The sequence below is a fragment of the Semicossyphus pulcher genome, unplaced genomic scaffold (genome assembly GCF_022749685.1).
Source record: "Semicossyphus pulcher isolate SPU_LCO1_2020_fin unplaced genomic scaffold, fSemPul1.0.p SCAF_22, whole genome shotgun sequence".
NCBI lineage: Eukaryota > Metazoa > Chordata > Actinopteri > Labriformes > Labridae > Semicossyphus > Semicossyphus pulcher.
In genome coordinates, this window is record NW_027211696.1 from 20,994,952 (window position 1) to 21,007,556 (window position 12,605).

The window sequence follows — 12,605 nt, forward strand, 5'->3', positions numbered from 1 at the left end:
AGCATCGTCCAATCTGGGATTCATTTCCACGGGGTGCACACTTTCTATCAGCCTGTCCTCGAAAGGTGTTGCACTCAGCCGCTCGTGACAGAAATAGATGTGTAGAGAAACTCAAACTCGTGATGTCAGAGAGGTGCATTCAACCTTCACCCTGTAAAGTGTATGAGACTGTGAACACACACACATTCACACAGTCATTCATCTCAATACAGAACTTTACCTCTGACACATTTATCTCATTAAAGAGGAACGGTCTGCTGCCGGCGCTGTTCATACACTGAGACTCCCGTCAGCGAAGACATCCGTCTTCATCCGTCCTCGACCTCAGGGACAGATGAAGACAGAAGAGAAGGAAGGAGGCGAAGAAAGCAAACATTATACATGATGTAGAGAAGAAGTAAATGGATAAGATGACGAGTCCTCCAAGAATAACAGCAGACTGATGATCCTTCATGATGTCCTCTCACTTCCTGTAGGCGCGAGGAGAAAGACTAAAGCTGTACAAGTCATGAAAGTCAGATTTAGCGGAAGAAATACATCTTTTCCTCTAATTTGCAAAGCTAAATCTTCTGGAGAGTTATTAAAGGTTGTTAAGGTCATACTGTGAACTTACGTCAGCGTTCAGCAAAGTCTCGGTTTTCTCCCAGAACTGTGGAACCTCACCGCGCTGGTGATTCAGGATTTATCTGCAGACTGTTTGCAGAGAACGGAGAGAAAACGAGGCCAAAGAGCTGCAGGTGGATGATTCTCTGCGGGTCTGTTGCTGTGAATGACCCACTTCACGTCACAAAGTCATTTTATTCTGTGTTTGTAGAGAGACATTATTGAATTGGGTCAAACAAGTGTGATTTTCCTGCACGCTGCACATCTACAGGTTATGAGTTTGTCGTCCCAGCGTGCTCAGAGCGGATGCTGCAGGCTGCTGATAATTGTTCCCCGACAGGTCCGAGCTGCTGCCTGCTGGGCCTGATGAGCTGTGGCCTCCAGGCACAAAGAGCGGCTCCTCGTTAGCTTGTGTCTGACAGATACAGCTCTGTCTGTGCACTCAGCTGTGTGCTTCATGGAGGAAGAAAACAGACGCTCACTTTGGTCTGTGTGAGAAGGAGAAGGATTGTGAAACAGCGTCAGCGTTTGACGACCTGGGATTGATAACGTATTCTGCATGTGGTGTAATGATGACACAAACAGATGAAGTGATGCCTCTGTCTCTGTCTGCAGCTCTTCACCTCTGACAGCGGGGTGAGCGGAGGGCAGGCAGACTGTCCAACAGACATCAAACTCTCTCTGCATCAGCCCCCGGAGCTCTGCGGCGCTGTGACCCAGAAAGGACTCGTAAAGAAGCTCCGACTGGTCCGGCTCCACGGCGAATCTCCAGACACTTCCTCAGTGTCAGCTGAACGAGCCTGCAGCCGCCAAAGCTCACGCTGCATTAAGGAGACGACACAGAGGCGGCAGCGGAGTCTGAGGGGAGACGAGGCCACAGACGGTCAACAGTTTGAGCTGCTTTAAGATGTCATAAATGTTTCATGTGCTCTGTTTGCTGCGGTTTAACCTCCTGCTCTGTGTGGAGCGCAGACAGCACAGGGCTGCAGGTCTGTTACACAGACAGATGATTTATTTCACACAAAGTTACATCAGCAAAGTGAAATGATGAAACTGAACTTGAGTCAGCAGGTGGAAGAAGAAATCTGCGATGCTGCAGCGTCGTCTCACTCTGAAACCTGCGCAGTCTGAAACGCATGAAGACATGTGATCACACGTGTGATTCTACACAAGTCTATGAGAAAGCGGTCCTCCTCCTCTCTTGATTTATTCCCTCAGCAAACATTTAGTCACTGATGCTCCCATTTAGAGTCACACAGACCAGAAGCAGGGGAGGGTTTGGGGCGGGGCTACCTGTGATTGACAATCAGGATAGTAACGATACGTCTCCTCCCTCCTCCCGTCAAAATGACAAACTTGAGGCTTTAAGAGGTTCACAAGTCAATGTGTGACGTCACAGTGGCTACCTTCAGACCCGGGAAGACCCGCTTATAGATGCTGATTGTCTCTTTTCCCATTGCCAGTGAAGTATCCTCCTGTCGGTCTCTTTTCTGCTGCGTCACCGTCTGACGTCACAAACAGGAGACAGGGTTAGTAACCAGTGAAGATGTTACGGTGGTTAGGTCTTTATTGTATCTGTTACTCATTCAGTCTGTTTATCAAACTCGACAACAAATTTGGAACGATGTTCGAGCGCTGCTCGGACGGAGACGGGCGGAGTTTGTAGCTGAGATGAGGAGGAGTCGCAGAAGTTACAGACGGAGCATAGCAACACACCGGAGAGGGGGCGGAGATTAGCGTGTCGACACGGGTTTGTGTTCCCATCAATGCTGATCGAAGCCGAGGTGATAATTACCCGGGTCTACTGCAGAGTCATGTGACCGGGTCTGAATGCTGATTGGAACCTTTCTCACTAAGAAAAGAAGCCAGGTGTTAACAGGTTTTTTGACCAGTGGGAAAACAGCTTTAATTTAATCATTTCTTTGGCTTTGAAGGAAACAATCTGCGATGATGTAAAATAAGTATTTTGCTAGGAAGGGGACTGTCCATTATTCTGATTCTCAAAACGCAGAAAGGATCCCGATGGACTAACAGCCCGTCTGATAGCTGGCACCAAAGTGTCCCATCAGATTGGTCAGTGTCATGATTCGGCTCAGGGTAAAGCAATGAGGGTCCTCATTAGTAATTAGGTAAAGTGGACTGTCCTTGCGTTGCACCTTGCTAGACTTTCCTTCACTAACACTCCTTCATCCACACACTGAAGAGCCTGCAGAGGAAGTGTGAATGTTGGAGGTTCTGACTTTGTTTGCTAAAGAGCCGGGGATCAAACAGACGACCCTCTGAGAAGTGGACGGCCAGCTCTTCCTCCTGAGGAAGGATTTATGTGTGAGAGGCTTTGCAGCATGTTTTTGTAACGGAGCAAGCCAACTGAGTTTCAGCACCACGGACAGAGCCCGCAGTCACTGAACCGACACCTGCAGGGAGAGAAGATTTCATTTCATTATTGTTTGGTCTAATGGGGTTCAGAAATAATGGCTTTTTGTTTTGTGGCTGTTGGAGGACTCGGCTGTCCGGGACTTTTTAAAAACTGGCTGTGTGAGAAAACTGCCAAGAAATAGTGTCGGCCCACTCGGCCCACTCGGCCCACTCGGCCCCCTGGAACCTGCTGCACGCTCCGTTTTTTTTATTTTACACATAAAAACAAAAATACAAAACACATGAAGAAGATTTAAATGAAGCAGAATGGCGAGGTAGAAACCTGGAAGCCAAACAGACAGAAAGTCGTCCAATCACACAAACATCCACAGTCATGTTAACGCTGCTGTCTGACCATCGATGTCTGCTGGTCGACATCATTCCAAATTAAGATGTTTAAATTAAAACGTTGGACACGCTGCTGTCTGCTGTATTATTTTTTATATGTTTTTCTTCTGATTGCACTGCAATACATCATCATAAGTTCGATGATTTATGAGCTCTGGTGCTGACTGTTTAATTACTACACATACACTTCACACTCAGGTCAGATAGAAACATGTTCAGTTCCTCTCAAACACTCAGATCTTATGACACGCCGATGAGCTGAGACACGAACACGTCCACGTTTACACAAAGCAATTTCATCTGTTGGCGGAGGCGACTGTGACGTTCACGAACATCTCTTCTTCTTCTTCTTCTTCTTCTGTGTAAAAATGATTTGATTCTGTCTCCTCAGTAATGATGTCGTCACTCAGCGCTCATGAATCATCCGGTGAGTTCGTCTTCTGACAGCTCGATGTCTTTTCTGTTCTGTTCCAGCTGCTCCAACAACTTTGGAAACAAAATAATGGAAAGCTAAATTTGCCAGCTGCTGCTGCAGGAAGAAAACGTCACTTTAATTCAGCCAGCGCTCTTTAACGGAGGAGGGGGATTTAACCACTTGTTTGCCAGCCTGAGCGGGGAGCCTCCGTCATTAAAGAGTTTCCTCAATGATTTCAGTTTTGTTCTCTTGGGCGCCATCTAGTGGCGAGAGATGGTAACTGTGAGAGGTCACGTCCCAGTTTAACCAGACGTCCTCGATTGGCTCCGGTTGTAACTCTTGATTTTCCTGGCTGACGGTCGCTTTCCTTTTCAGACTGTTTGCTTCATCTGAGCGTCGAGTTTGTTTCTTCTTCTTTGGATTTTCACTTCTTGTTGAAGTTGTATCTGTAGTCATCCATCTTTTCTTTGTTTGTTCAGCCATAGTAGATTACTGTTTACTCGCAACACTTGCAGAGAGCGGAAAAGCAGCCGCTTAGCTCCGCCTACCCTCTCTGGCAGACCAACCACTGCTGGCTGATGGAAAACGCGTCACTAACTGGGCGTCGCCACAGACACCCAGCCCATAATAATACTATATACTGCAGATGCAAAGGCTTTCATCAGTGGGCCATCGGCTCAGTCAGCATGTGTTACCTCATTCAGAGAGAGAGAGAGACTTACAGACATTTATTTACATGAAGTCACTTTAAACTAAACATATTGTTTCCTAATCTTCCTGTCGAGAAGCTCTGACCTTTGCGTCACTTGTTGGTTTCAGTTGTCTTCCTCTGTTTGTAACTCTTATGGGCTCACTACTGCCCCTTGAGGCCAAACATGAGGCTAACCTTTGATAGCAAAGCCACCAGGACTTTTTTCTTCACTTGGCATGAAGAATATAAACTACAAGTCCCAGTTTGACTTTGAACAAAGGTGCACAAACTGTTTCACTTAGCTTCCTGTTTAAAGTCAGATTAAAGAGAGCGTCTTCAGACTACACATCTGGCGCCCTGTTTGATGTCACGCTGCAGCTCTGTGTGTCACCTGTTTAAAACCTCGCCTCACTTCTTCCCTCTCTGAGAGCTTTGTCCTCCTCTCTGTGCTCCTCTTCCTCATTAGCAGCCTCCTGCAGCCTCCACTCCTTTGAATTCCTGAGGGGTGGGGGCGGCTCCCTGTGGTCTCATCTGCTGCTCAATATTCTTCACAGGCAGTGAAAGAGGCACAAAGTTGTGACACCTAAACTAATTGCATTTTAGCCTTTCTTATTAAACTTTGGGAGTCGTGTGTCTGAAGTGAAACTTGGCGACGTGACTCTGCTGACAACATGGCTGCAGGTCGGAGACATTAGTGCACCTGCAGCCTGCGTATGTGCTGTTTTGAATATTCTTCTTCTCATTATGTTGAAAACGTCTCGAGACCGGCTGCTGCATATTTGATTTTAAGAGACGCAGGCGAAGAAATGAAACGAACGGTGGTTCCTGATTTCTCGGCTGAGGCCTCTTTCAGTGCATCCTGTGATAAATGTTTGCACCTCGGTCTGACAGGAGCTTAATGGGGTGTATCAGCATGCAGTGAACCTGCTCCAGGCGTCTCTGTGGACTCTAATGTGTTTTCACTTCAAATAATTTCAAGAAAGTGAAGCCAGCTCAAAGTTTTTTGAAGAAATGTTGTTTCTTATCTTTAAGTCCAATATTTCCTTTTGCTTGTGATACTCGAGCTCGTGGATGTGTTTCTTTATCTCCTGAAACGGCCTCATCACCGTCATAATCCTCGTTGGTCTGTCAGCTTCAAACACACATTCTGAAATCAGAAACTGAATATGAAAACTGGACGGAGCCTCAGCGACGTCATCCACAGGTCTGAGGACGGCTGTGTGAAGTGACCACATGTGGACGAGAGGGTGGAGCTGGAGAGGAGCAAGTTAGCAAACCCCTGTGCTAGCCTGGTTAGCATGGTGCTTCTGTAAATCATACTCGTGTACGTTTACTTTGATCCTTTAACGACATAAACCTGAGGGGAGTTTTTCTGCTCGTCTCTGACTGTAATTCTTCGCTGCAGCGTCTTTAATGAGTTTGTGCGACTGTTTGATGAGCTGCTGGAACTTAAGAGCTTCCAGACACCCCATAATGCCTCCTGAGATCGTTTCTATGACAACAGAAAAGACAGTGAGACTCAAGTGTTGCCCACACTTCCTTTCTCTCTCCTGCTCCCTCCGTGTGTGTGTGTGTGTGTGTGTGTGTGTGTGTGTGTGTGAGTATTTTCAGAGGACATTGTTCAGAGATCATCGAGACTCTTTAGAAGCTCCCTCGACTCGGACGCATCGAAGCTGGAGACAGAAACTTTGTGCAAGAGGAGAAAGAAGACGCAAAGGTCAAACGTCCATCACGGTCAGGTGTAGAAGTGGTTTTAAAGCTCCTCGAGCACACACACACCCCCACACGTCTGTCACACTGACCTCCACTTGTAATAATCCTCTGGACGCACATCTGCCTGTTAGGGATGTTTCACAGCGAGACGGAATACCTGACAGCTGGGATGAGATGCTGCAGAAAGAGGAGAAGAAGAAGAAGAAGGAGGTGGAGGAGAAGGAGAAGGAGGAGAAAAAGAAGTAGAAGAAGTAAAAAGGACAACAGGAAGTAGAGGAAGAATAAGAAGAGGATGAGGACAAAAAGGAGGAGAAAAAAGCAGAAGAAAAAGAAGAAGGAGAGGAAGGAGGTGTAGAAGAAATGGAGAAAAAGGAGGAGTAGAAGAAAAAGGAGAAGAAGAAGGACAACGACTAGAAAAAGGGTGAGAAGAAGGAGGAAAAGAAAATTAAGCAGAAGAAAGAGAAGAACAAGACAAAGAAGGAGAAGAAGGACGAGAAGGGGGAGGAGTAGAAGGAAAAGGACATGAAGACGAAGAAGAAGGAAAGATGGAGACTAAAAGGAGAGGTGGGAGGAGATCTGCACGGCCCATTAAACACAGAGACTGAAAGGTGAATTTTAAAGTGTCCGTAATGAAGGAGGGAGAAATAAAGGGTCAGAGAAGAAGAGAGGAAACACTCAAACACACAGTTATTATCAGTTCACAGCAAACCTCAAGTCTTTTGTTTTGAAAATCCAGAGTTTGTACAAAAAGGAAGTGCCCTCTCTTCAGCACTTTAAAGTCTCCGTGCACCTGTTTGTGTTCGTGTTAAACTCTCACAGGAGAAGGAGTCAATTAAAAGAGCGGAAATATTCAAAGCTTGTTTTTCTACTGAGTGCTGATGAAAACCTGTTTTATTGTATTTTTCATATTCAGCATTATTAAACACTTCTGTGTTTATGTTGGCCTTCCTCCATGTTCTCCTCTGTTTGCTGTTCGCACCATGAGATCAGATTCCTTGTTATATTCAGCCTCCAGCTCCTGTGACTTTCCTCCTCTGAGTCCGTCTCCGTGTGAGGACGTGTAAACTGTGCGCGCAGATGGACGGGGAATCGAACGTCCCCCCTCTCTGTGTTGACCGTGTTACCTTTAAACCCCTGCTGCTCCGTGCTCGGCTCGTGTTGCCATGTCAGACACCAAACACACCTTTCACTTCACTTCAGCCTGAAAATATAAACACCTGTGAAAAGTCTCAAAAGCAGCAACTTTTACCTGCTGATATAAAGACGGAGGATAAAATACAGAGTTGATATCATTTGAAAAACACAGCTGTTTGTTTAATGACACTTTGAGCAGAAGTTGAATATGTTTGGAGTTGGCGCCCTCTGGTGGCAGAGACTTGCAATCACAGTCACCTGTCTGACATGTTTCACAATAAACGTCTCCTAAAATCATGTTGGGACAGGACAAACATTCATCCCACAAGCTGAACTCACTAATGATGTGTAGACTTCAGATGTTAGAAGTTGTTTTTGAATATTAAAGGTAGATCTCAGATTAATGCCGTTTTCGTGCACTAAATGTTATTGTCATGACGAATAAAAAAAGAAGAGATTTAACAAACTGTTAACATTTGATGGGACGTCACACCACTTTGGTTTGCAAGTCTCAGTGCCCAATCTCAGAACCCATCGGCTTTAGTCTGATGACGATATCCCCTGTGGGAGTGAACTATGCAGGCATTCTGGTTTAGCGATAAACAGCTTCCAGCCCAGACGTCCTCCTCCCTGCGCTGCATCGTTTACAGTCCAGTCAGCAGCTCGAGAAGCGACCGTGTGTTCAGATCAAAGGTAAATTCTCCCTCCAGATGTGTCTGCTAAGTAAACGCTGTCATCTCTCGGTTCGTCCCATCCCCCGGAGGAGCGCCCGTTCATCTGTCTGTGCTGAGTCTCAGTCTCACTGTAAACAGGAAGTTACACAGAGGCTGCACTCTGGCTTACTGCAGCGGGATGAAGCCCAAACAGAAACAGATTCTCTTGTGATCGACTTTAATTAACGGCTCTTCAGTTTGCTGAAAGAACAACATCATGATGCAGATTAGGAACAACATGAAGCTTTGTCAGGTCTGTCCTCAAGAGGAGAAGGAAACTATGACAAGTTGAATTTTAGATCTAGAACAGATTGTTAGCTGTTAGCACGCAGATGTTTGTTTATAGAGATCAATAAATTGTTACATACAGCTGATGGGAGTCGGGATATCATTACGTTGGATTACGCTCTCCACACGGACCGTTTTTCCTGCATACGCCGCAGCCCGCTGATTGGTCAATATTACTCGGACAACAAACAGAAACCAGAACACTTCCTGTCCTATAAATCCACGCTCCTGCCAGCAGACGCTACGTTTCTATGTAGAATCTGTAAATAGAGATTACTCAGGACCTTTAACAGAAAGCTCGCAGTCGCATTTATCAAACCTTGACATCTTGATCGTCTGAACTTATTAGTGCTCATAAATTCTAATGTCTCTCATGTGCATCGTTTACTTTCCTGCTTCTCTGTTTACGTTTTCTGTTTTATCTTAAGCAGAATCAAATCTCATTTATAAATTGAAATATAGATATTAGATGTTCTTTAATTTCAGACTTCTAGACAAATACAAACTTTCAGAGGGGGTAAAATTGTTCATAAAGTCGTTTACTCCCGCAGCATTTTAAAGAGTCCTCTTCATCATTTTGAGACATGCGGCCGGGAACTCGTCCACTTTGCAGGAACTTGAATTTAACTTGACAAGAAGAAAAGAGAAATTAAAGCACATCCACAGCAGATTAATATTAGTTACTTTATTGGTTCAGTAAAAGGAGCTGAGTGGACCGAGTGTAACGTTGTACAGTACATGAGTGAATGTAAACTGCAGCTGAATGGAAATGTTTAAAAGAAACTGTTGTGTCCCAAACCACATGTGATCCTTCTGTTAGAGGTAAGATGTAAAGCAAAGACTGATGAGGTCAGCAGGTCAAGTAACAGAACGAGTCGAAGACCAATCAGACGAGAGCTCACTACCTAAGACCAGGAAGTAGACTGAACCAATAGGACATAAATAAACTTCCTGGAGAGTGAAGAATGAAGTCGTCTCTGTCTGAAGGTGAGAGGAATATTTCACAGAGAGCTAACACTGCGCAGACACACAGCTGAGTCATCTAGAATAACAGCTTGGTAGGAGTTAGTGGGGGAGCTCGTGGGGCACCAGTTTGTAGTGGGAACCACAGGACGGGCAGCGCTGGGCCTCGCCCTCATGAAGCCAGAACCAAACTACAGCCGTGTTGTCTTCTTCACCTGCAGAGACATAAAAGGCAGTTCAGAACATGACAGTGCCAACATGCTGAAGTTCAGCAGGTGTTACCATTAGGGTCCCTGACCCTAAACCCACAGCAGGATTACTTAAAACTGTGGTGGAAAGTTTTTGTTTCTAATCCTCTACAGAATGTTTTCATGAAGCTAAATATTTTATGCTGATTGTAAATTCATCTGCTGTGTGTTATTTTCACACCCTTTAAAGTTGAAGGTGTGACCAGGTGGCTAAAACCAAGTGGAGCTATTTGACAGGTGACTTACAGACACATCCCACAATCCTCTTGTTTGTGATGGAGGGGACGAGGTGGGGGTCGGCCTTGGAGCCGACGTACTCCTTTGGCTTCATCATGCTGTAGGGATCCTGAGGGAGAGAAGAGGAGTCGGTCACATTACAGAAACGAGGATCATGGAACGCCGAGTATTCCTGTCTAAAATCCTGCTGGTGTTGTGATTAATATGGTGTAAAGCATGCTTTTATTTTGGTAAATCAATCTGACTTCTGAAGCAAACTATAAGGACGCATCACCGCCGTCCACTGCTACTAAAGACTTCTGCTTCATCACTGCGATGAGAATCAGAGGAGGTACATAGGGTACTTTCTTTTTCTTGCTACACTGACTCATTCTGATGAATAAAACTTTACATTTCAACAGTGACAGATGGATCTCTCAGGTGTAGCTGTGACAATCGAAGCTCATTATTCCAAATTCTCTGGGACCGGCAAGTGAAAAACAAGAAATGATATGTACTTTATTTGAGAGATAAGTGAAGTTAATGTCCCACTCCGTCTGACACACGCCTGCTGGCTCCAGATAACAGGCTCCAGAGTAACGAGTAACACCCTCTTTTTATCTCCTAAAAAGACTTAATACTTTACAGCTTTTGTAATGTCTTTTAACTGGATGATACAATGAGCGAAACACAGATTCTACATAAAACAACGGGGATGTCCAAATGTCCATTTCCTGCAGGTTATCTGACTGCACAACAGCGGTAGTTTTGGTGATAAACCAGTAAACCAAAACAACTGATCACGTCTTACTTCTCCGCACTGACCTCCTTCCTTCCTTCTGGAGTTGTTTCAGACGATTGTAAAAAATGTGTCGCTCTCACTTCAGAGCAGATCGGAGACAAATGCTTATTTAGACTGATGATCTTACCGCTCCCTCCTTCATGGCCTTCATGATGATCTTCTCCAGTCCTGTGGCCTGCTCCTCGTCAGTGGGAATGCCTGCCAATATAAGTTAAGAATGTGTCTCATAATTGGGACAAAGGCAACAAGTGAGGGTAACATTAAGCAGCAACCTTACTGTTAACATAAACTAGGATCACAAATGAGAATTATTTTGATTTGATTATAACTGAGACCTCAGGAAACGTGGAAAATCTGCAATATGCAACTACATTAGCCCTGTTAACATTGCCCGGTGTGCATGTGAACAACAGCGAGCAGTCACATGTCTCTCTACAGTTCAGCATGTTTCACAGAGTAACTCTGTTGATTAGTTGACTCTTTAATGCTGTGATTGTCACATAAGGAAGCAGCAGCCAAGACAGGTTTGATATATGTGAGCTTCATAAACGTCATAACTGCAATCATCATGATCAACAAACCTTTTCAGCTCTAATATTAAGGACATGGTCATAAATGATATAGCACTTTATTAAACCTTGAGGTAAACTATCCAGCCATAAAGCTTCCGAATACCATCGAAACAGCAGGCCATTAAAAGCATTTCATACTATCTGATAACTGAGTCAAAATGTTTATTTTTGTACTCTGTTGGTCTTTAAGTACAACTTCCCTAAACCTCTTAGCTGCACTGATATTTCACACGGCTGTTCAATCACTTTTGAGACACTTAAGCTAGCTGACGTTCTGTGTTGTGGTCAGTGCTAGCAATGTTAGCTTAAATTATTGTGAGAAAAAAAAACTGTAAATAATCCTTCATTACATACAAACAACATGCCTCGTTATGAGAACAGAATTAATTTGTAGCAATCACTAACATTGAAAATTAATCAATTTAAATCACGTTTGACCTCTCGCAGCTAGCAGTAAAGACTTGTTAGCGTTGCTAATGCTAACGAGCTAGCGTGTGGAGGTCTTCCGCCTTAGCTCTCTGGGACGAACTGCCTTTTGAATTCCTATTATTCGAGTCTTTCAGGTTATAAATGTCAAAGTGGGCTCCGTCCTCACCTCCAGCAGCCATGCCGCGGGTCAGAGCCGGGACCGGGGCGGCCCGGCAGGTTTTAGCGGCTCTAAAAGCCGAGCGGAGCAGTAACCTTGCAGCCATTTCGCTTTCTCTGCTGTCACCTCAATCTGATCGCAGGCTGATGACGTCCGGGTTTTATTGACGTGTCGCTGGGTTTTGACGTTATTAAGCTTTAGAAGCTCTGTTTAGATTTATATTTAATCTCAGTCACAGTTTTACGACTATTTTGACACTTTATTCACACATAAAATAAATTGTTTAAAATAATAAACTCATTTGTGTTTTTATGCCTTTTCAAAATTCTAAACTTTTGCTGTTTTTTCTCAATAAGATTGAACAATATCTGAAAAAACACTAACTTCACTGACAAAAACTCTACAAAACTCAGTGTTTTATAATATTTTTATTAAAGGTACCCCTGGGTCTTTCCTTACTTTTCTTCTTATACACCATCCTCCATGTACTGATGACTGTGTCTTGATTTTTTGTATGTATATAACAATTAAGTTTTTGTTTGTTTGTTTTTAACCTTATTTGTACATATTTACTGTGCTTGTTTTTAGCTGTATGTCAACTTTTTTTCTGGAAAATTGTTTGCAACATATAGATGAAAATGTGTAGACATACATGGAAAGTTAAGCTTTTTCAGATTCCAATTTTAAATCTTTACAAGGTGTACCCCATAAACTGGCAAATAAGTGTTTATGTTCCAAAAATCAGCAAAGCTAACAGGAACAAGTTTTTCCCATTCAGCCAGTCATTGATCTCACACATTCATCCTGAAGGCACCAACAAACACAAGCTGCCTCTTCTCCCTCATACAGTTAGATCCCCTCCCATGTTAGGGGCACATTTAACTTAGCAGGTTAACTT

At 44.2% G+C, this 12,605-nt stretch overlaps 1 protein-coding gene across 1 annotated transcript; it reads right to left on the reverse strand.

Annotated features, from left to right (window-relative positions):
- Nucleotides 1-8,990: 8,990 nt before the first annotated feature.
- Nucleotides 8,991-11,850, reverse strand: LOC138602047 (cytochrome c oxidase subunit 5B, mitochondrial-like). The gene is made up of 4 exons (XM_069673414.1): nucleotides 11,717-11,850; nucleotides 10,677-10,747; nucleotides 9,778-9,877; nucleotides 8,991-9,498 (listed from the first exon to the last, which is right to left on the reverse strand). Exons 1-4 carry the CDS (start codon nucleotides 11,811-11,813, stop codon nucleotides 9,386-9,388), a joined length of 381 nt encoding a protein of 126 aa, XP_069529515.1. The 5' UTR covers nucleotides 11,814-11,850; the 3' UTR covers nucleotides 8,991-9,385.
- Between the last annotated feature and the right edge of the window lie 755 nt (nucleotides 11,851-12,605).

Excerpts from the sequence above, each read along its gene's own strand:
- LOC138602047 (XM_069673414.1), bottom strand. The coding sequence starts at position 11,813 with ATGGCTGCAAGGTTACTGCTCCGCTCGGCTTTTAGAGCCGCTAAAACC. Across the intron at positions 10,748-11,716 it reads CCGCGGCATGGCTGCTGGAG|GCATTCCCACTGACGAGGAG; the intron begins GTGAGGACGGAG and ends TTATATTGGCAG. Across the intron at positions 9,499-9,777 it reads GAGGATTGTGGGATGTGTCT|GTGAAGAAGACAACACGGCT; the intron begins GTAAGTCACCTG and ends ATGTCTCTGCAG.